Source organism: Aythya ferina (genome assembly GCF_964211825.1).
Source record: "Aythya ferina genome assembly, chromosome: 12".
NCBI lineage: Eukaryota > Metazoa > Chordata > Aves > Anseriformes > Anatidae > Aythya > Aythya ferina.
The window spans coordinates 11878625-11901272 of NC_140308.1; the positions used below are offsets into that span (position 1 = coordinate 11878625).

General features: G+C 52.8%; 3 protein-coding genes across 7 annotated transcripts in view; all 3 read left to right on the forward strand.

Annotated features, from left to right (window-relative positions):
* Positions 1-10758, forward strand: part of EDC4 (enhancer of mRNA decapping 4) — a 32024-nt gene extending 21266 nt beyond the window's left edge. Inside the window, exons 20-29 of one of the 2 annotated variants that reach the window (XM_084533641.1) lie at positions 675-827; positions 2228-2264; positions 2448-2628; positions 3025-3180; positions 3868-3983; positions 4696-4861; positions 6070-6256; positions 7416-7635; positions 8356-8519; positions 9895-10758. In XM_084533641.1, coding sequence (XP_084389767.1) covers positions 675-827; positions 2228-2264; positions 2448-2628; positions 3025-3180; positions 3868-3983; positions 4696-4861; positions 6070-6256; positions 7416-7635; positions 8356-8519; positions 9895-10087 — 1573 coding nt within the window. In that variant the 3' untranslated portion in view covers positions 10088-10758. The remainder of the gene's footprint in view (positions 1-674; positions 828-2227; positions 2265-2447; positions 2629-3024; positions 3181-3867; positions 3984-4695; positions 4862-6069; positions 6257-7415; positions 7636-8355; positions 8520-9894) is intronic. The other variant, XM_084533642.1, reaches the window with a different exon arrangement.
* A 112-nt stretch (positions 10759-10870) lies between these two features.
* On the forward strand, positions 10871-13844 carry NRN1L (neuritin 1 like). Its single transcript, XM_084533695.1, has 3 exons — positions 10871-10989; positions 13141-13309; positions 13427-13844. The coding sequence occupies exons 1-3, from the start codon at positions 10929-10931 to the stop codon at positions 13698-13700; spliced, it is 504 nt and encodes a 167-aa protein (XP_084389821.1). The 5' UTR covers positions 10871-10928; the 3' UTR covers positions 13701-13844.
* A 4848-nt stretch (positions 13845-18692) lies between these two features.
* Positions 18693-22648, forward strand: part of PSKH1 (protein serine kinase H1) — a 31905-nt gene continuing 27949 nt past the window's right edge. Inside the window, exons 1-3 of one of the 4 annotated variants that reach the window (XM_084533679.1) lie at positions 18693-18723; positions 19208-19369; positions 20517-21548. In XM_084533679.1, the coding sequence (XP_084389805.1) occupies positions 20604-21548 (945 nt within the window). In that variant the 5' untranslated portion in view covers positions 18693-18723; positions 19208-19369; positions 20517-20603. Of the gene's footprint in view, positions 18724-18801; positions 19129-19207; positions 19370-20516; positions 21549-22648 lie in introns of those variants that run through there. The other 3 variants (XM_084533680.1, XM_084533677.1, XM_084533678.1) reach the window with 3 other exon arrangements.

The following is a 22648-nucleotide window of genomic DNA, read 5'->3' on the forward strand; positions in this document are numbered from 1 at the left end:
TAGATAAGGTAGCAAAGTTATCGTAGGAGTCAGTTTCTTCTTTCTGACATCTTTTCTCCCTCATGAGCCACCCTAAAGCTCCATGGGCAAGTCCTGTGTACCTGGTGAGCTCAGACCTGTTTGACATCTGAGGGTTCATTCATAATCTACACTTTTAATTCAGAGTCTGTATTGGATGGCTGGTCAGCAGCTGAAAGACTCCAAGGTACTGAGGTTCATGCAATTCCTGGGCTCGTTCTGATTCTCCTCGGTTCCTGCAATACTTGCTGCCTTAACCGCGCTCTCTCTGTAAAACTCCAAGGTTATGCTGTGCTTGGGTTCCCTGCTGGGCCAGTGGATGCATCCTAGGGTTTATGTGCTAGTGTGTGTATGCAGCAAGAACAGACACCCCTTGCCATACTGCCCGAACCACAGCGGTCTGTAATGCAGAGACCCTGCAGGCCCTGTCACGCAGCACTCATGCTCAGCCTTGGCAGACCCAGATGGAAATGGAGCAGCCCCTGCTGAGCTCTGTAGAGGTCTCTGTGTTAAAGATCGAGGTGGGAGGCATCCTCAGCTGGGTGACTCTGGACGTGTGTGGATGCAGAGCAGAGTGCGAGCTCCTCTCCTTCTAGTGAAGGCTGATGGTGTCCAGTACTGCAAGTGACGTCCTCTCCCCTGCTGTTCCTTCATAGTGACCATGATGATGAAGTTGCAAGTTTGGCTTCTACGTCAGGTGGATTTGGTGCCAAAGCGTCCACGCAGAGGCTGCCTGTGAAGGACTGGAAAGCCAAGGCATCCCCTCGGGCTTCCCCAAAGCTAAAGCGGAAGGGCAAGAAAGATGACGGGTACGCTGGGCTTGCCAGGATCCGAGGGGCTGTGGGACCAGCTGTGCAGGACCTGACAGAGCTAATAGCAGCAGGGCTAGGGTCTGAGGCTGGGCTCTGGCCGAGTGTTCCCAGCCCTCATCCTGTTTTGCAAACAGGAGCAACCCCACAGAAAGTGTTGCTGGCTACTCAGACATGGGCTGTGTGTTACTTCGAGGTGTGGGAGGAGGTTGTGCCCTGCCTTCCCAACTGGGACCCAAAATCCAAAGTGTAGCCTGAGCTTCAGAAGAATTTGTGGGGAGGTAAATTACACATTGGGTGGGGGACACGGGATCCATTTGCCAGTTTCATTGAAGGCTTCATTGGAACTGTGACACTGAGTATAGCTTAATAAGGCCTCGATTTCTGGCTGGCTTTTGAATGCTGGCACAGTGCCCGTGTTCAGCAATACCTATCCTTTGTTACCTGCTTGCTGCTTTTGTGTGTTTCTAAATGTGCCCATATGAATGTCTTGCAAGGGAAAATTGATGAGTGGAAAGAGCTGCCCATGGCAAATTAGGCCAACCTGTCTGCATTAATGTGAGGAAAGTAGCACAGCTTCCCTGAGGGGCTTTCTCCTCTTCTTGTGTTCCCATGGCTCCATGATTTGGATCTCTAGCTGTGCACGTTACAAAGAAGATGGCTTGTGGTGTTAAATTTCTGGCTGTGGTCCTTTGCTGTGACACCCAGAAGTTCTTAGCCTCAGAAATGCCTTTCATTTTTCCAGCCTTAGTCCTTTTAAAGTTGCTGAATGGATGCTGTCTGGGAAATAAAAATGTGTACTTTCCTTCTAGTAGCGTTTGTTCATAATTTGTGCCTTTGGAATTGTACAACGTTAGTGGATTCGTTCAATGTTTTTCTTTGTTGTGCTGTATATACTGGAATGTATCACTGCTTTCTCCACCTTCAGAGCTGGAATCGTTCTAGATGATTTGAAACTCATTAATTCTGTATTTAACAAGTGGGTACTAGTGGGTTTTTTTCCTTTGCTAAATATCAGGAGACCTTCAAAGGCTCTTTGGCAAAGCCTTCCCTGGCTTTGAATTTGGACAAGACTGAGAAATCAGTGTGTATTGTTCTTTGAACAGTTCTCATTAAGCCTTGGCTCAAATCTGTTGTGTGCTGAAAGCAGCCGTGTGAAGGGACCAGTCTGTAAGGATGTTAAGGGCCCAGAAATAGTGGAAATGTTGGAGTCACAGTGCTGTGGGGACTGGGACTTCCTTACTTTCCTGTTGCTCTCATATTATACTAGGCAAAACAGAAGCATGAGCTGGGTGTAAAATCTAAAGCAACCTGTGAAGTGGGGGATCTGTTTTGGCAGAAGACATAATCAGAGCAGTTAATTGACATAATTGAATTACCGCTTTTCTCTTTGACTCCAGGGATGTGAACCAGTCACCAAGATCATCCAACAACCAGGTGAGTCAGAGTGCTCCTGCCATCCCTTCCAAGGGCCTGTGCTTCAATTCTGTTCGCTGTCATGCTGAAGGCCTGTGCCATGGGCCTTCAGGCTCCAGCACAGGGCTCAACTCAGTACCTACCAGAATGCTTGACTGACCTCTGATCCTGTTAGAAACAAGTGCTTGTCCTCTCCACACACAGGTGACACCGGAGTTCCAGGATGAGCTGATGTGTATATTGAGGAGCCAACAGCGGGAGCTCTCTGAGCTGCGTCAGAACCAGATGGAGCTGCTGCAGAGACTCACTGATCACCTTGATGCCATTCAGAGCTCCCTCATGGGCCATGTGGAGAGGGTGATTGACTCTCAGCAGGAGCAGGAGCGTATCCTTGTTTGCAAATGGTGCATGGGAATTAGGGAGTGGAAGGCTGCAAGGCAGACTAGAAACATGAGGAAAGCTGAGCAAGTTCAACAATCTTAGTAGCAAGGGCCATAGGTGTCATAAAAGGCCTGGATGCCATATAACTATTTCAGTTCCTCTCGCTCCCTTTTCAAGGGAGAGAAATTCAGAAGTAGAATGGAGAAGAACTGCTACTTCCTCTATGCCCCTAAATCTTCAGGTAACCTATAATGGCCACAAGCGCTGCAAGGCTGGTCTAGTTTTACATACAAGTCAGTGGGACTATTGCCATATGCAAGTGCCCATCCTTCTAGGATGGAAGTGTTGAGGGTAGGGAGGAGATCTGTTGTTTGTGATCCTTAACGTGCATGCTTGTTAGAGAGAAGACTGGACCGAGCACTGACGGAAGGACAGCAGCGCAATGGGCAGCTCCAGGAGCATCTGTCTCAGCAGCTCTCTCAGTCCCTTTCCACTGCTGTGTGTAACCGTCTGGAGAGGACCGTTCGTGAGGAGATGAAGAAGACAGTACCCCAGTGTGAGTTTTGCTGTATGGAAGTGGTGGTGCTCCATGAAGCAGGAGTTAGGTTACAGGAAGAGTAGACATTGCGCTGTGAGCTGCTGCGGGCCCCACTGTAGTCTGAGAAGAGTTGTGGGGTGGAAGGATGTGAGGCTCCCAGAGGGGGGAATACCTTTCCAAAATGCATGGTCTGATCTTCCATTATGATTGACAAAGCTTTTGGAAGCTACTCTGTGGAGGAAGGCAAAAGAGGCTAATAGGTTTGTAAATGTTGTGATTTAACGGAAGCAAACTTCAGCTTGTCTTTGCTCTTCCTTGACACATCATCATTTGTGTCAATATTTGTAGTTTGTAGAAATGAAGGTTGGAAAGTCTTCTGCAGTCTTTGGTATCCTCTGTTCTGCTTGAAGTAGGATTACCCACTGCCCTAAATCAGGTCCGCTGTGACTTTGGATGAGTCCTGAAAGCCTTCAGGGTTGGAGATTCCACAGCTTCTCTGGTGACTTCCAGAGCCACACCACCTTCCTGGCAAAAAGTTTCTCCTACTGTTCAACCTTAGCTTCCCAAGTCAGAGCTTGTGGCTGTTGCCTGTACCTGGGTCATTTGGCACCTCCAGGAATAGATTGACTTCATTTTCTTTTTCAGGTTTTGAAGAGTGACACTAGGCTTAAAGCTGTGACTTTGACATGTTTTTGTTCTGACTAGGCATTTCCAAGAGCATAGACCCTGTTGCTAGCCAACTGAGCAACACTATTGCCACCAAGCTCACGGCTGTTGAAGGGACACTGAAGGAGAGCATCACCAAGCTAGTGAAATCAAAGGTAAGGAGAACCAGACCGTAGGTATTCCCAGGGACACTGAGTTGTGAGCTGCCTGGGTAGTGACTCCTCATACCTCTTCCACTCACCTGTATCTCCAGGTGGGTCTGAGGTCAGTTTAGCTGCCCGTGTTCATAGCTCTCTTCTGGTCTCATCAAGAGAGCAAGCTCTTTGTGTACTCCCCTGCCTGCTTTGCCTCGTTAGACCTTTCTTTTGTTTACTGAGTTGTTCATCTTCTATTAAAGCAGAGGCTCTCACAGAAGCAGATTGTTGTAGGGCCACCTCAGTTAGCCAAGTGGTCCAAGTTTGACTTGCTCTTTTGCTCTTTACACTTTACACCATTTCTACATTATGTAGGGAGCAGCAGCTTGTTAGCTACGTTGGTGGGCAATGGTGGATGGTGGGAGGGGAGGAAGGAGGGGAAGAGAAAAAGAGCCATACCTGACTGCACCAACCCTCCCTTGCTCTCAAGCTGAACTACAGGGAAATGGTGATGTCCCTGGGTAGTCCCTCAACAAGCAGATGCTCTGCCTGCCATACTCGTGGTGGAGCTTAGAGGAAGGAGTTCAGCTGCCCAGGGAATTCACACTTCTGACAGTGGACTGCTCTTGTCTGGTGTGGGTGTGTTGCAGGAACATACAATGTTTGTTCACGTCTTTATTCTGCAGCAGGCTGTTGTTAATTTCCTGCAACCTCTTCTGTGTGTGCTTGTAAGAACCTTACAGATAGCATTGTGAGGGCAACGGCTGATACCCTGCAGGGGACAATCCAGTCGGCCTACAGGGAAGCGTTCCAGAGCGTGGTGTTGCCAGCCTTTGAGAAGAGCTGCCAGTCCATGTTCCAGCAGATCAATGATACCTTCAAGCAGGGCACCCAGGAATGTGAGTAGTCTTTCTTTCTAAGTTTTCTCTACACAGCAAGTTCATGTTAGAGACTGACAAGTTGACTTATGGCTTTTAGAGTTTCAGCGGTAACTGTTTAACCTTAGTCCATCTGTGTGGTCTGAAAGCATTTCCCTTCCACTCTTGGGAAATGGAAACATAATTGAGGAGATTTTTATAGGTGGTGCTATAAGAACAGAGATTTACATCTGGTCTTTGTAACCCGTGTAGCAAAACACTTGGTCTCATTGTGTGAATCTGTGACTTCATCTCTTGAGTAGTAAAGCCCAGCTGTAGAATTACTCCCACCCTAAAACCCAACTATAGAATTACCCCATCCTGCCATCAGGAAGATGATGTGTGTAGAAGGCAACACTCCTATGTAATCTCAGATGGGTGGTAGAACTGGGGACATTTAGAGAAGGATACAAAGATGACCAGATGCTAAATAGTGGCTGAACAATGTAGTCATGGTCAGCCTGGAAAAAAGGAAGCTAAACACTTCAGTAAGGAAAGGTGTGCGCTGATGCACTGGAGAAGATTTTTCTTGTGTTTAGGTTTGGAATCCAGTTCATTGGACTTCTGGGAGGCCAGACAGGTATTGTTCTGCAGGGCTGTTCTCTGAGTGCCAGCATAAGCAACTTCTGTTGTCCCTAAATCTGTAGAGTGTCTCCAGCTACTGTTTATTTTGCACCTTTTGTTTTCCTTACAAGTCTCCCACAAGTACATAGAGCTTTTTTTGCCCTTTTCATCAGTCCGATTTACAAAACAGTTAAAAATATGGCTTTTTGATCTCTACAAACATAATTTTTTGTCAGAAATGCTCCTCTTCTTTCTCTTACTAACTTAATTGGCATTGAACTCCATCAGTATTGTAGATTACAACTCATATTGTGTATGAAATACTCACATCCCCACCTTTATCTTGCTATGAACAAACAGTGCCTGTAAAGGTCTATTGCAAGAGGATTCTCAGCTTTATTGCTGTGTCATAAAATCCTTTGTGATGCAGAGGATGGAAGCAGGGTTTCTATCTTAGCATAGCACGGCCCAAAACAAAGCTTGGGCACTTTCCCTTCTCCCACACTTGTACACTGGCTCAATTACTGGTTCTGCTGGAGAATGTGTGGAGCCTGGCAGAAGGATCTTGGCCCTGACCATCCCTACAGTGCTGATGGGCAAAACGTCTTCCTCTTTGGTTGTTGCAGACATCCAGCAGCTTGAGACTCACATGAAGAACAAGAAGGCGCGAGAACAGGAGGCCCGGGACCCGTTGCTGAACCAGCTTCGACAGCTCATCAGCACCTTCCAGAGCACCACCGAGCAGCTGGCTTCCACTGTCACAGCCAGCATACACGCGGAGGTGCAACATCAGCTGCATATTATCGTGGGCAAGTAAGTTGGCAGCTGGGCTTGTTGAAAGAGATGTCGCTGAGAGGCACGGGTGCATAACGAAACCTCTTCCTGCTTCATTGTGGAAACAAGCCCTTTGACACCGGTGCTGTAGGGCTGCTTGTTAGATGTGTGCCCAGTAGGACAAAGCACGTGGGCTGGTGTAACTGTTTCCCTGTAAGCACTAAACAAAGACAACAGAATATTTCAAACAACCAGCTGTACCTCTGCTGCGTGTGGGAGCTTGGGGCCTCCTTTTCACAGTGTCCCATGTACATGTTGGAGGACAGAAAGACCTATGGCAGCCCAAAAGCACACTCGCCTCAGACTAGCCTTTCTGTTCTAAAATGTTTTTTGGGTCTTTTGAAGGCTTCTCCTCCTTACTCTGTTTCTTGAGGCATACCAAAAGTTTTGCAGGCTACTCTGTCCTCCCAGCTGTTCTGCAGCAATTCCTCTTGGCTACCCTGGTTTCAAGATGTGATCTTGGCAGTGCGTGCCTTCAGCATTTGCAAACCATGAAGCTGGTGGCAGGTTGGCAGCATTAAGACTGGCTTGGCTGGTGGTCACCTGCAGGGCAGAATGCCCCCATCTATTTTAAGCTATCGGAGCATATGTCTGAGTACACAGGGGTCGTCAGGGGAGAGCAAATGGGAGCAAATGTGCCAGGAAGGATACCAGACTGAATTACAGTCTTGCTGTATGTGCTGTGCTTGCTCCCAGGGAAGCCCTGCTAGTCTGCCTGCAGTAGTGCAGGTCTGGTGCTTTTGTACCCTTTGTAAGAGGAATCCCACTCCTGGAGGAGCGCTGCATGTAAGAGATTGATGTAGAAAGCTGAGCCCTTTCACAGATGTACCTAGAGCTTAGTCACCTTGCTTGTAGGCCAGATATTCAGTATTTTAGATCTTTGATGCAATAGGAATTAATTCCTTGGAACATTGCTTTTCCACACAGAATCCCAGCATCTTCAGTATGCACCCTGGGATGTTGTGTTATTGCCACAGTGCTTCCTTGTGCAGCACGTTTCTGATGCCTGTGCCTCAGAACAATTTGTATCAACCCTTGGGGAGCAAGCAAGCAAGCCTGTGCTTTCTCACTGCCACAAGCTTTGCGCAACATAGTCCCTCAGCTCTTTGTTTTCAGATAAACTTCTGTTTTCTTTTAGCCTGCAGGAGTCTATTTTGGCCCAGGTGCAGAGAGTCATTAAAGGAGAAGTGAGCCTGGCTATGAAGGAGCAGCAAGCAGCAGTGACCTCAAGCATTGTCCAGGCAATGCGCTCAGCAGCAGGGACTCCGATCCCCTCTACTCACTTGGACTTCCAGTCTCAGCAAACTCACATCCTGCAGCTTCTCCAGCAGGGGCACCTCAACCAAGCTTTCCAGCAGGTACTACTTCCTTGTAGTGAGCAGCACTGCTTGTTGGGGGCAAAGTGAGGGGAAAATTGGCTTCTTGAGGTGGAGACACAACTCCACAAAACTCAGAGCTGGCTGAAAGGACCTGTGGCTGCAGACTGCTGAAGGGGTGCAGTTGCAGTCACATAGGCCAGGCCAGAGCTGTGCCTGCACCATGATTTGATGGCAATTAAGTTCCTTCCTTGCCCTGTCAGGCCAGCATCAGTGCTGCAGTAAGCCAGATGACTGCCATCAGTATTGGCACGTAGTGCACCCCTGAAGAGCAACAGCTTCGTAAGCCTCTCCAGGCAGATCTGCCAGCTGGGGCCTGACCTTGTCTTTGCCTTTGACTGTCTAGGCAGATCCATTTGAGCTGCTGCAGACACCTCCACTGCGAATAGCAGCAATGCTGTGTTGGTGAGCTGCAAACGTGGCCCTGTTCCCTGCTGCTAACTGACCTGCTCCCCTATGTCTGGTTGTGGACCAGCAGTCCTCTCTGTTCAGCTTAGAACAGACACAGGGGTCCTCTGAGTGTAGACGAAACCTAAACAGGGTCCTGTTTGCACACACTGTGGGGTTTGCAGAGAGCTCTGCTCCCACAGGAGGCTGGCAGTCATTGAGCTGCCCCAAGGCAGATGGCTGTCCCATGTGCTATCCTGCGTTTTTCACCTGCCTCTTGTTTCCTCTGCATCTCAAGCTGTATCTTCCTTGCAGGCTCTAACAGCAGCTGATCTCAATCTGGTCCTGTATGTTTGTGAGACAGTGGATACTCAGCAAGTATTTGGACAGCACCCATGCCCGCTGTCCCAGCCTGTGCTGCTCTCTCTCATTCAGCAGCTCTCCTCGGATTTGGGTACTCGTACGGAACTGAAGCTGAAGTGAGTACGATCAGGGCACTGGGTTTGAACCTGTGCAGGTGTATTCCTGGCTCTGGCTTTAAACTCGCTGTGTGTAAGTGGAAGGTGGTGCTTCCACAAAGGCTGGAACTTCTGTGGCCTGTTACAGGCAAGCGAACAACTCGTAATGACTTGGAAAAAGATACAGGCATTGCAAGAGAAAGCTTTGCTGCCCAGAGGTAGTCATAGAAGGGGTACTTAGCTGTAGGTGCTGTTAGCTCCAAGTATTGGAGTCTGTAAATATTGTTTGCTCTCTGTGTAGTGATCACCTTTAACCAAGGAAACATTCCCATGTGGGTAAAAGGGGAGGGGAAGCGCTGTGCTCCCTAGATAGCTCGATATCCAGAGCCACTTTGCTCTGCCTGCAGTTCTTAACCCAGCGCTGGACTTTGTGTAGGCAGCTTCTCATCGTGACTGCTGGAGAGGTTCAGTGGGAGGTGGCAGCAGGAGCTACTGGAAGTAATGTCTGTTAGATGTACTAAGCAAAGCTTGTGTGACAAAGTAGTGACTGTGCTGATACTTGCCACGAACATTTTTAGATTGTGAGTCAAAACCCTATTAGCTGCCCTGAAAAATGAATTTGTTAAGGTACCTGCAGGTTTTGACCATGGCTTGCATGGAAATTACCTTAAATTGAGTTCTTATCTGAAGTGAACACTAAGCATAGAGGCTCAAGCCAGAAAAGATGAAAAAGAGCTTTAAATTACAGACGAGCTCATAAGCAGAGTTACAGTTGCTGCTAAGTTCAGGCAGATCTGCTGGTTAATACCTTTGGCGGTGACCACACTGGCTTACTCTCAGGCTGTGATGTGAAAGTTTTGATGTCCTGTCTGAACTTTTGAATGGCTTGTTGGTAAAATTCGTGATTTTTTTTTTCTCCCACATGTTGTGGGATAGACAAAGTTATATTAGAAGAAGACCTTAAATATATCCCTGTGTGGAATAAGCCTCAGTGCTGAGGATTTTTACTGTATAACAAATGACTAAGTCTGCTTATGCTAAAAAGCTTAATCAAAAAAAATGTATACTGAGCTCTGACCAGGTATGGCCTGTGGCCAAGTGCCACCTACAGCACTGCAGTGAGACGTAGCTTGCTGTTACGCCTGCTTGGTTGAGGCAGCCAGGTTGTGTAGTATGTACTGCAGCCTGGAAATACTGGCTGCCCTTGCACGTTGAAGAATGGATAGCTGGGCTCTGCCAAAAGTCAGAACTGTTTTATTTTTTGATGGCTGAACTTATGGCACCGAGTATTGTTCTGTGGGGGGAGCACAATTGTGCGTCTGCAGTGCTAAAGTGAACGGAATTGGACTGGGATCTCGTGTTGAGTTTGGTTCTAACCCTGGTCTCTCTCCTTCAGTTACCTGGAGGAAGCGGTGATGCACCTGGACCACAGCGACCCCATCACCCGAGACCACATGGGGTCAGTCATGAACCAGGTGCGGCAGAAGCTCTTACAGTTCCTGCAGGTGGAACCCCACAACACGCTGAGCAAGCCTGCCCGCCGCCTCATGATCATGCTTCAGGGCCTGGTCACTCCTGGCATGACCTAGGAGAACCTGGCTGTCTCGTGGGCTGCTCCGGGGAAGCCCACCCAGCAGATCCAGTAGTTACTAACCACGTACGGCTTGTGTTAAGAGCTCTTGCCAGGAAATCTATCAACATGTGTGTGATGTCTCTAAGGCGAACGCCATCTGTGTATAGTCCCAGATAGTCACTGAACGCTCACTTGGCTTATTTTCCTAAAATAGCCTCTTTTTGAGACATTTAAGTCTCTTCTTCACCTGCCCATCCATCCCTGAGGCCTGGCTGGCCTTCCAAGTTGCATCCAGCAGAAGCCAATGGATTTCTTACCCCTTCGGTTTGGAGTCTGCTGCTGTCAGCAGAGAAGGGAGGTGTATGCTGAGCCCGGAGTGAGGGGCTCTTTGTTGGCAAGAAACCAATATTTGTGTCTTAGTCAAGGACTCAAAACCCTCCTGGGGAGGATGTGTGGAGGGGTAGCAGCTGAGCAGGAACAGGAACGAATTGGTGGTGGGGGGATAACAGCAGGCTGCGAGCCCAGGGCCATTGGTTCTGCTGTGTGGGAGCATGTCCACGATTCGGCTGTTAGTTGGGATTTACACCAGGATTTTTCTTTTTACCTAAGTTTCGATTTTTTTTTTTTTTTGGAAATAACATTACGAACGATTCAATAAACAACTTTTTGAGAAGAAAAAGCACAAAACGACCCTCTCCCTCTCCTCCTGGGCTGTGCCTGGCTCTTAAAAAAAAAAAGCTCGGGGCGGGCCGGGGGGGCGGGCTCGGGGCGGGCCGGGGGCGGTCGCGGCGGGGCCGGGGCTCTCGGGGCTGCGGAGCGCGGCGCACACGGGGCGGCGGCGGCGGCGGCTCCGCACCATGGGCTGCTGGCGGCTGCTGCCCGTCGTGTGCCCGCTGCTCCTGCAGCTCCTGCACCTCGGTGAGTGCCCCGGGACGGCGAGGGGGGCTCGGGGATGCGGGACGAGACAGGGAGGTTGGGCTGGGCACGGCTCCCGGGGGCTCTCCAGGTGCCGGCATCTCCGAGCCGGTCCCCCCGCGGAGCCCAGGCTCCGTTCCCCGAGGGGGTCCCTGCCCCGAAGCAGAGGGGGGCCGCGGGTTGCCGGGCCCGGGGTGGGTTTTGTAGGGTTTTTGTGAAACGATTCAGGTCCTCCCCAGGAGCAGGGCGGCTGTGTCGGTGCTCGGCAGCAACCCCGGACTTTGACCCCGGGCTCCCCGCGGGTGCCGCTCGCCTCCCCCGGCGCTGGATGCGCTTTGTCCGGGGGGGTTTCTCCTGCCCGCACCTCTCGCCTTGCCCATCCTCGTGGGCACGGACTCGCTTGGACTCGAGCTTGCTGAAAGCAGATTTACGGATCCCACTCGCCCTGCTGATGCCGGTGATGCCTGCGACCTGCGTGGCCGATACCAACCTGTGACTTGTCCCAGCGGCGTGGCCGTGGTGTTCTCAGCACAGAGCTGCTCGGTGGGACAGGCTGATGGTGTAGGCTTGCCCTCTCTGCTCTCGGCCGCAGCAGCGTGGGTCAGGGCTGGATTCCAGGCACAGGATGCTGGCAGTGTGTCACGGCTTCCTGGAGACCTCCTCGGAGAATGGGCGATTTTCAGCTGCCTCCTTCCCCGGGAGGAGCTGTCTGCCTTTGACAGGACCAACCTAACCACCCTCAGCTCTCACAGCTCCCGGCAGCACTGCACACGGCATTTCCAACAACCTTGCGACTCTAGTGACGTGGCCGAGCATTCCTGTGTCCTCATCCATCCCAAGCAGCCTTCTTGGGGATCCCCACGGTGCCACCGGCCTCTTTGGAGCCTCTGTTTGTCTGTCCCAGCACAGCTCTCCCGTATCAGCCTGGCTGGGAGCAGGAGCGAGCTGGTCCCAGCCAAAGGGGGTGGGATGGAGATGGAGCAGCCCCTCCCTGCGAGCTGTGACCCCAGCTCCGTGTCCATCCCGATGGGACATCCTGACTTGGGGCTGAACCTGCAAACGCTCCTGGGGACACGGAGCGGGGACATGGGTTGAGCCGCGTGGGTTGGGGCAGTGACTGGGGTCTGCCCTGGCCCCAAAACCTCCGTGCCCCTCTCAGCCCCTGCTTCGTGGGGTCCCTGCAGTGGGAAGGAGAAGAGGAGGTGTTGGGCACCCCCAGCTCTGTGGTAGCAGGTCTGGGACACCTGGGGCTCGTCCTTTGTGGAGCACAGCAGGGAACAGCAGCTTCCCGGGGTGAAGCCTGCACTTGTGCCTCTTCCATCTTTTCCTTCTCTTTTCCTTCTCTTCTTGCTGTTAGAGCAGGGGCCTCAGCTTGCTCAGCCAGTTGAGCCTTTGCTTTTGTTTTCTGTGTTGTACTCACAAATTAATCTTTGCTGTTGGGGGATAAAAGGGCTGGACAGATGGCTCTGGAGAGATCCTGGGAGGCCCGATGCGAAGAGAGCTGTTGTGTGGCTTTTCCGCTGCGGCTAATGGCAGCATTGCTTGTGGGATCCGCAAGGGATCCGTGTGCCACGGACCAGGAGCGAGGGTTCAGCAGGGTGTTTTAATTGTGAGGGCTCCAGAGGAACTCGCTCCTGCTCCCTGTGTGGGTGTTAACCCCACCCCGCGGGGCCTCTCAACACCAGCTGCATTTTCCCTTTAAAACCTGATGTTTTAATTACTTCATTGCCTCTTTGCTTGCACCAGCAGCGGGCTGAGAAGGATGAACTTTTTGTCATCCTCTTCTTCCTCCTTGGTCCTGCAGCTCTGAGTACCGCAAGGAAGCTTCTTTTGAGGAGGGCCAGGCCAGGAGGTCCTGTTGCAGCCTCCAGCCTCCTCAGCCCCTTTTCCTCTGGGGGATTTGTGGTTTTAATGCACCCAAGCCATTTGCCCCTGCAGCATCCCAGGCTGTGGGACCCCAGGCCATCCCCACACTGCCCTGGAGCGCCCCCGGACAGAGCTGCCCCCCCTGTCCTGCCCCCATGGTCATGGGGAGATGACGCTGGTGGGATGCAGGAGGGGACCGGCCCCTCGCCGTATTTCGGAGCCCACTGCCACTGCTGCCTGCTGGGTGTGGGGGGGGGGCTCAGCTCCGTCTCTCCTGTCCCCCTGCAGCCGCCACCCAGGAGCCCGTCAGCATGGCGGGGAAGTGCGACACCATCTACAAGGGCTTCGCCGGCTGCCTCATCAGCCTGGGGGACAGCATGGCCCAGAGCGTCCGGCAGCAGCAGCAGCAGGAGGAGGAGGGCACCCAGGAGGCGCAGGAGCTGGACACCATCTGCAAGTGAGTGGCCCTAACCCCGTCCCCATCCCCGTCCCCGTCCCTTGGCCTGGTATGCACGGGAGCTGCTGGGGGGTTGCCGGCTCCGGTCCCCTCCCCACGCCTGTCCCTGTCCCCCAGGTCCTGGGACGATTTCCACGCCTGCGCCAGCGGGGTGCTGTCGAGCTGCCCCGAGGAGGCGGCCGCCATCTGGGAGTCTCTGCGCCAGGAGTCCCGCAAGATCCAGTTCCAGGGGAACCTGCAGGAGCTCTGCAGCGCCCGGGGGCGCCTGGCCAGCGCCCGGGGCTCGCCGCCCGCCGAGACCAACCAGGCCACGCTGCGGGGCTCGGCCACCCTGTGCCGCCCCGGCCTCCTGCCCCTGCTGGCCCTGGTGCTGCTGCTGGCCCGGCTCTAGCCCTGCACCCGCTGCCGGGGGACCTGGCGATGCCCTGCAGCCCCCACCAGGCCTCGCTCGCAGGGCACGGCCCTCTCTGTCTCTCCTGGAGCCCTTCAGATGGATTTATATTTATATTTATATTAAAAGATGCTTTTACATTTCTCCCGTCTTTCTGCTGTGCCCTTCCAGAGCCCCGTTGGTCTCAGGGTGGCTTCGCGCCATCCCCATGGCTGTGCTGGGACCCCACAGGACCCCAATGGCCTCAGCACAGGGCACACCCAGGTGGCACGAGGGATTCCCACTGCCCTGCTGTCCCCCGGAGGGACATTAAGGGCTTTGCTGGGATTTTGTCTTCCCAGCGGAGCCAGGCTGTCATGCAATTCATCTGGCTTCTTGCTTGCGGGAGCCCGAATGCTTGGCCAAGCTTTGGGCTGGGGTGCCACCAAGGTTCCCCTGTGCCCCAGCCCACACCAGCGGCATCATGCAGTTTGCTGCAAAGATTCCCATTTTCCATCTTTTATTCTAGTCCTGCTATGTTTGGTCCTATTAATCATCGTGATCGATGACTAATGATCATGAAGGAAATGGGGGATTGTAGGGAAAAGAGTCTTTTTTTTTTAATTTATTTTTATTTATTTATTTTTTAATGAGCTTATAAAGGTGGAAAACCTGGGAACTGACCCCCTATCCAGGTCCCAGGTGGGACTTGCTGAAGTCAGGCCAAGGTGATGTGCTGCCGTGCAACTTGGCCGTGTCAGCCCTGGCCGCACGGCTTGCTCTGTGCTGTTGTTCCCATCCCTGCTGCTGTTACGCTGCAAAATTCGGTTTCTCTTCTAGAAAACCCATCGTGGCAAAGCAGCTCCCAGCGTGGTGAGGCGACCTCCCTGCTCCCAAGGGAATGTGCAGCTCCCCCCACCTGAAGGGACGCTGAAATCCCAAGGGGGCCTGCCCCTGCGGCACAGACAACTGCCCGCAGCGCCAGCCTCTGGGTCTGGCCGTGGCAGTGGCACGTGAGAAACCATCCTTTGGCCACCAGGGTCCTCTGGCTGGCATGAGTGCCATGGCCTAATGCAAAACATCCTAGCCTCTGTGTTTTTTTTTCTTTTTCTCCACATTTTGTAGCACTGTGTTTTGTCTATGGGACTGCAAAGGCTCCCGCAATCAGCCTTGGTGTTGTCCTGGAAGCTTTTGCACCCTGGCCTCTATCTGAACATCTCCCTGAGGCGTTCAGCTCTTGCTGTCCTTACCGAGCCAGGGAAAACGCTGTCCTGATTCACTGCAGAAGCTGGAAAACCTCTTCCTGCTGGGCCTGCTGTCTTGGCAGAGGTTTGTTGCAGCAGTGGTAGACCCAGCCTTGGTCACCACTGGCAGCTGTCAGTGGAGCATCTGCTGGGTTTAAAGCTTTTTTGGGGATAGAGCTGGTGTTTCCAGTTAACACGGGCCTGGCATAACCTGCTATTTAATTCATTAGCCAGCCTGGAGCTGGCTAAGGGGGCGCAAAGCGCCACACGGCGAGGATGCTGAGCCTGGGGGCAGAATGCTGCCCCAGCCCTCCTCGCACGGCAGCTGCCGCTCCCCGTGTTTAACGCTGGCGCCGGGGGGATAATCTGCCTATTCTTCCATTTCCAATTTCTGACAATCCTGTGTTTAAGGCTGAATTAGTGCCGGATCGCTGCAGGATGGCTAAGAGGATAAACGCTGGCCGGGAGGGTGCCCGCTGCCCCAGCAGCACCTCCGAGGGGCGGCTGGAGGTGGCCAGGGGCCGGAGGGCCAGCGGGTGATGCTCGCCCATGCTGCTGCTGCTGTGGTGCCCCTGCCATGCAGCAAGACGCCCAGCCCCGGCCACACCAGGAGCTGGTGGGTGGGTGTCTGGGAGCCCTTCTGCACATGGAAACTCATCCCATACCTCAGACTGTGTCACTGCCTGTGTCCTGCACCTTAAATATGTCACCACATGTGTTCCCCGCACCAGACCATGAACCAGACGTGGTCCATACCCTTGAATATGTGTCCTGCGCCCTGGGATGTGTCATGACCACGTGTGCCTTGCACACCAAAATGTCGCCACGCATCCTGCAGGCTCTGAGGCATGAGCGTGGAGGACTTCATCCTGTCCTGGGAGCAACACAAACGTCCCAGCAGAGCCACATTTACCAACTCTTTCGCCTTTCTCTGCTCTCTAGCTTTGGAGGAGGGTCGTGGCACAAGGCAGTGTCTGTCCCCAGGTTGGGTTCAGGGGGTTGTGGCAAAGGCAGACGTCAGTCCTGTTGCAGGGAGGGACACAGCCTCCTTCCTGCCCCTTTCCTGCACCTAGCAGCTGGCTCACTGCACGCTGGCCTGCCTCTTGCTGTCCTTAAAGCAACTGCACAAGCTGAGACCGCGCTGGTAAGGTTTATTCCAGGCTAGTTCTGGGGAAAGCTCTGCTTAGGCATTAAAAAAAATACATTAATTTTTTTCCCTGAAAGGATTTTCTCCCTAAAATGCAGCCAGAGGAGTAACTGACTCCTCCAGCAGAGCTCACGTAGTGTAGCTGGCTGGTCCCCAGCGCCATGTCCCCATCCACTCTGTCCTGCCAGTTATTTTTTCCTTTAAATCCCAAACCCAGCTCAAAGGTTTCCCCACAGGTGGGTGCTCACAGCGGCGCCACAGCCACTGGTGCTCACCGGTGGGGCTTGATGGGCGCCTTTGAGCACCCGGCACGTCGCGAAAACCCATTGCTCCGGTTATGAAACTCCAGCGACCTACTTTACACTCCCCGCTTTTGTTCTTAATTCCCAGATATGGCTGCTCTCCAGATTTTGCCCATCAAGGCAAATTAATTGGAGTAGATCCTAATTTGCTCTCTGCTATTCTTTGGGCAGAAGATTAAATGCTCGGCAGACATTATCTCCCTCTCTCTTTTCTAAGAGACAAACCTGAATTATTAAAAAAAAAAAAAAGGGGATAAGGGAAGGCAGAGTTAGGTTGAGTTGATGCACAAATTCACTTTTTGTAATCGCAGAAGGGACTGGAGAGGCTCCCACATCCCTGGGCAGCTGGAACCAGATGGTGACACTATTCTGGGCAGCCGTGTGACCACGACAGTGCACGTGGCACGGTGACACGAGGGCCAATGTCCTGGCCATGCTGCTCACTGCCTGCACCACACTGTGGTTTGATCTTCCTTTCCTTCACCCAAGGAAATTCCTGCTGGTGAAGGTGAGGGCTGCAAGGAGACGGTGTGACACCTTCTCCCATGCTTTGACACTTCCCAAGTGCTCTCCATACTCCAGCCGGGCTCAGGGCTGATAGAGAGCAGAGGACACTGTGTCATAGGGCTGGCCTCTGTCCGAGGCCGTGTGGGGATTTCTGCCCAGCCAAATGTCGAACTTTCAATAGGAACACAAAACGGCAACCCCAATCCCCGTGGATCGACTGCAGCGGGAACAGCTGAGCCAGAGTCACCTCTGCAGCAGGGCCACGCTCGGCCCCCAGCCTGGCACCCCCTCTGCGCTCGGCTTTGGGGCTTTATTTCTCCACAGAGGCATATGGGAAGTTGGATTTCCTTTTCTAAGCAGATTTAATTGAACATCCTCCTGCTCCGACCTCTGCTCGGCCTTGCTGGGACAACCTTGAGCTCCCTACCATGTGGGTTTGGGAACAAGCTGTCACCTGGCTTCATGTCCATTGAGGCTGAGCCCAGTGCACTCCCCTGTTGGTCTTTGCACGGCAAAGAAGGACCTCGCCATGAGCCCTGCACCCTTCACTTTGTCCCTCCGCAGCCTGAGGAGTGGAAGAGGCATGCTGGTTCCCGGGAGGGAGCAGCCAGGCTACTACGGGGCCACCTCTGCTGCTGCTGCTTTGCAGAGATCCCTGCAGCCTATTTTGTGATTCTGTTTTATATGTAGGGTTTTCTGAAGAGGCAGGTGAGGAGGAGCAGGGTGAAGCTTGGCAAAGCGGTGCACCCAGATCTTGTTGGGGTGGGAGGCTACAGAGCCTCCCCGGCACCTGGAGCCCCAGCTACATTTGCCATGGGCATGAAACTTTGCTGGCTGTAGCTGGAGAAATGGCTCTGGATTGAATAACAGCTGTCGTGGCTAAATTGTCCTCTGTGAGTCTTCATCTATTAGGAAGAACTTCTTTACTGAAAGGGTTGTGAGGCATTGGATGGGCTGCCCAGGGAAGTGGTGGAGTCACCATCCCTGGAGGTCTTTAAAAGACGTTTAGATGTAGAGCTCAGTGATATGGGTTAGAGGAGGTCTGTTTACAGTGTTGTAACCAATTTATCCCTGGACGGATGTTCTCCGTAACCAGTCTTCTCCTTGGCTTCTGCTGCAAGCTGTGGGTCCTTCCTGGCCTTGTCCCTGGGTAGTTTTCGGGGCAGGCATGCTGGCTTGTGGATGTCTGGTGCAGCGTTCTCTTGGCTCTGGTGGGCCTCCATGGCATAAATAATACAAGAAAGAGATGCTCCGATTGGAGTTCTCAGAAATCTGAGGTTCTGGCATAGGATTTCAATACGTGTTGGCTCTCTGCACTGACAATTAGCAGCAGCGACGGAGAGCTACAACTGCCTGGACTGACGTTCTCATGAGCCAGCCGTGAGGATAACGGGCAACACAGAGCCCTGAGGGAATGCAATGCTCGGCAAGGTTATCGCTGCCAGGGCTGCTCTGAGGGCAGGACACACAGCGCCCCTGAGGAGCTGCCTAAAATGGTGGGGGGCGTGAAGAGGGGCTGCTTGACAGGCAAGTGTGCAATGCTGGCATACAGGGCACGGGCTGGCCGTGCCACGGGGCTGCTTGGTGCAACAACACAGGGCGTGGAGACCCCACAACCACCACAGCGGGAGTCCCAAACCCCTCACAGTGCCCCCACAGGGGCGGCCATGCCTCGCCCTCACCCCCAGGCTCGCCCCCCACACAACGCCGCCACCTCCCGGAGGCCGCCGGCAGGGGGCGCTGCAGGCACCACCCCCCCCTCCCTCCCCTCCCAGCCACGGGCGTGCGCGGCGCGCGGCGCTGACGTCGGGAGGCGGGGCCGGGCCGGGGCCGAGCGGCCTGAGGTGAGTGCGGGGCCCGCAGCGGGACCCCGCGGGGAGGGGAGGGGGCCGCGCACCGGGACCCCCGCTCCGTGTCCGGCCCCCAGGGCTCCGCCGGCGGCCTGAGGGGCTCCGGGAGGGAGCCTCGGTTGCTCGGGACGTCCCCCCGCAGCCCCCCGGGGTTCTCCGGTCGCTGCCTGCCCGCCCTCCGCCGGGTGTCGGGGGTTGGCGCACGGCGTTTGGCTCCGCTCGGTAGCGCTGTGTGAGGCGTGACCCGGGGGTGGTGTAAATATTAAATATATTCGTGGTGGCAGGACGCTAATCCGAGTAAACAGCCAGCTGTCGGTGAATCCAAGTCTTAATTAAGCGTTCCGTGAAGTTAATTGCGCTGTGGTGCAGCCGTGCTCGTGTCTGCCCTTGGTACAGCCCGTAGGTTCCACAAGAAGTTGCTGTGTTCACGTCGGATTTTAAAAATAAAATCCTAACTAAACCCGTATTTCCTTTCCAGACTGAATGTGGAGCCTGAGCTTCTTCCTGAGGCCCTGCTAAAACACCTCCTGCCCCACTCACAGCCGTCCTGATGGGAGACCGCCCGGGGCTCCTGCTCTGCTGTTGGTGCTGAGCAGTTCCTCGGGGAGGTGGTGGATGAGTGAAGACACGCTTGGTGCTGGTAAGCTGGATGCTCACATCTCGAGGCACACAGCTCTGCTATAGTCCTCTGCAAATGCTGAGGCACCACGCTGAGCCAAAGAATAGGAACTTTTAAAACTGCTCAGCTAATTGCCAGAATGCATGCAGGCAGTTTCTCCACCTCCAGACTGTTTTAATCAGGACCTAAAGTAAAGACTTGCTGGAGCGCAGCTGATTTGGCTCTGTTGGAATACAGTGTGGGGAGCAGGACCTCTCTTTGCTCCAATCTGGAACAGCTGGTGGCAATTCCACTTCCTTATCACAGCTAGATGCAGCTCGGTAGGGAAGCATAGAAGTGCAGCTTGGTCTCTGAAGATGCAAAAGAAAGCAAAACTGAGTCAGGATGCTTCCTAATGTCGGAGCCCACCTGATTTCTTAGGGCTTGGAGAATGAAGCTAAAAGCTTGCTCTGGTTAAACAAGATCTGTTTTTTTTTTTTTCTTTTTTTCTTTTTCTCCTCCAAGAGGTGCAGTAAATTAATTGGTAAAATGCATCTTAAAAGCAGCCTGCCTCTGTCTCCATATTCCTTGCCTTCTGCGCAGTTTCATTGATCCCTGAGAGCAAAGTAGTGAAAGATTCAAAACACCAGCACGACGTACAATATAAAGAAAATGTTCAGAGGGTTTGTTGAATGAACAAGCTGCTGAGATTATGGAGCTTCTAATGAGAAATCTCAGAACTAAAAGATTTGGGACATTGGGTGTCTTACAAAGTTTATCAGATTGAACAAAGCTAAGGAAAGCACTCAGCTCGTCCCTTGACCTTTGTTCAGCAGCTGGGGCTGGATGAGGTGACCTGCAGAGGTCTCTTCCAATCTCAGCTGTTCTGTGATTCAGTGCTCAGCTGGGAGACAGCTTTAGGAAAACTGTGCTTAATGAAAAAGGGGAGCTATGGAATTGCCATGGACATCTGTTCTGACCAGGACTGTTTTTTTATAGCCACCATCATGTGGTGAAAGTGGCAAAGCATTGTGCGTGCTCTGTAGTGAAGTGTGGTGTAAATTCCCAGCTCTTAGTTCGTGGTAGCATGGCTCTGTTGAGACACGAACCGCTTGCATTTTTTCTTGTTTGAAACTTGACTGCCTTGATTCCTGTTTATCTGTGGTGTTTTTCTTGTCCTTTTTGTAAGGTTCGGATGTGGGAGTTGCTGCAGATGTGGTTGCTGCTGATGCTGCCCTGGGAAAATGCCTTGACAGGGAATTAACACCCTTCAGTGATGGGCTGTGGGACAAGCAAGGTTCTTCCTGAGCCCCCCAAAGATGTGCAGCTAGACCTGGTTAAAAAAATAGAACCTTACACAGGCCACAATGACATATACAAGCACTTCATCAAAGATGACTGTGGGGCTGTCATCAAAGCTGGCTCTCCCTCGCCTCCACGTCACGCTAACCCGTATCCCGGTACCCACCTGCCTCCCCACGTGGACCAGCCTGAACCCCGCAAGAACAAAGTGGCTAAATACCGTGCCAAATTTGACCCCAGAGTGACGGCCAAGTACGACATTAAAGCCCTGATTGGAAGAGGAAGCTTTAGCCGCGTTGTACGGGTGGAGCACAAGGCTACCAAGCAGCCCTACGCCATCAAGATGATCGAGACCAAATACCGGGAGGGGAGGGAGGTGTGCGAGTCGGAGCTCAGCGTGCTGCGGCGGGTGCGGCACACCAACATAATCCAGCTGATAGAGGTGTTTGAGACCCAGGACCGCGTATACATGGTGATGGAGCTGGCGACTGGGGGAGAACTGTTCGACCGGATCATTGCCAAAGGCTCCTTCACGGAGAGGGATGCCACGCGTGTGCTGCAGATGGTGCTGGACGGCGTGAGGTACCTGCATACACTGGGTATCACCCACCGGGACTTGAAGCCCGAGAATCTGCTCTACTACCATCCCGGGACGGATTCCAAAATCATGATTACGGACTTTGGACTGGCAAGCGCTCGGAAGAAGGGCGATGACTGCCTGATGAAAACCACCTGCGGGACCCCGGAGTACATTGCTCCGGAGATCCTGGTCAGGAAGCCGTACACTAACTCGGTGGACATGTGGGCGCTGGGTGTGATCTCCTACATCCTCCTGAGCGGCACCATGCCCTTTGAAGATGACAACCGCACCCGCTTGTACCGGCAGATCCTGAAAGGAAAATACAGTTACTCGGGCGAGGTGAGTGGGGCAGGGTTTAAGGTGAGGGGAAGTTGAACAAGAAGCGCTCTGTACGTGGGTCTGTGTGATTTCCAGGAGCTGGCTGGCTTGTGCAGGGCAGTAACGTGAGCAGCGTGAAAAATTTTGTGATTCTGGCCTTTAAAATCCCTTTATGCTTTCTCTCCGCTTTCCAAAAGCGCTCCCATTGCAGCACAGCGAGCTTCTTGAGGAAAAGTGTTTCTAAAGAAAGATCAGTTCCTGCAGAACAGAACTGAAGGGACTGACAGAACTGGAATACTTGTTGGTTTCTAGTTGGGATGCTATTGAAACTCATGCCAGGCTGAGTTTTTGAAATGTGCTATGTACGTACCTGGTTGGATTTCAGATACAGCTCCAAGTGTAGCCTGAAAAACACCTATGCTGAAAGATGAGGCTATGGCAGACGAAGGGACACGTGCTCTTTAGGTCCTGAGGCATGAACCTCATGCCTTCAGTGGAATAACTGTCCAAAAATTTGCTTCTTCCCTCGTGGGACCTTTTTTAATCTGATTTTTGCTGTAGCCTAGAGGAGGGTAACTGCTGATCTTCGAGACAGGGAGATTATTCATGTTGTTCAGTGTATTGAGCTCCAAGGCCTTGTGTTGTGGCATAGAAAGGTCTCTGGTTGTTCACGTCTTCCCACAGGGTTTCTGATACTGTTTGTTTGGGCTCCTCTAAGCACCTGGCTAATGAGGTAGAGAGCAGTGTGCGGTCTCCCCGAGAGATTTCCCAAGTGTCAGTAGCTGATGTGGGGCTGGGTGGTGTACAGGTAACTTGGTGTTACTGTCTAATCTCTCCAGCCCTCAGTGCGTGTGCTTGTGGGCATGGAATTCTGTGACTTGGGTTGTTTTTCACTCGTTCTTTTTACCTTTCTGCAGAACTTTTGGCTAAGTTTATCATGATAATAGTAAGGAGAAGCCCGAGAGAGGTCATCTCACAGACAAGGACATAGGCAAAGCAGAGATGTTTAATGCCTTCTTTGCCTCTGTCTTCAATGCTGATGATGGGCTTCAGGACCCTGGGTTTCCTGAGCTGGAGGACTGTGATTGTAGGAATAATAAACTCCCAGCCAACCCTGAAGG

What these genes read in the sequence shown, in the direction of transcription:
- NRN1L (XM_084533695.1), top strand. Translation starts at nt 10,929, where the DNA reads ATGGGCTGCTGGCGGCTGCTGCCCGTCGTGTGCCCGCTGCTCCTGCAG. An exon ending in CCTGCAGCTCCTGCACCTCG is followed by an intron (nt 10,990 to 13,140) that starts GTGAGTGCCCCG and finishes GTCCCCCTGCAG; the next exon opens with CCGCCACCCAGGAGCCCGTC. An exon ending in GAGCTGGACACCATCTGCAA is followed by an intron (nt 13,310 to 13,426) that starts GTGAGTGGCCCT and finishes CCTGTCCCCCAG; the next exon opens with GTCCTGGGACGATTTCCACG.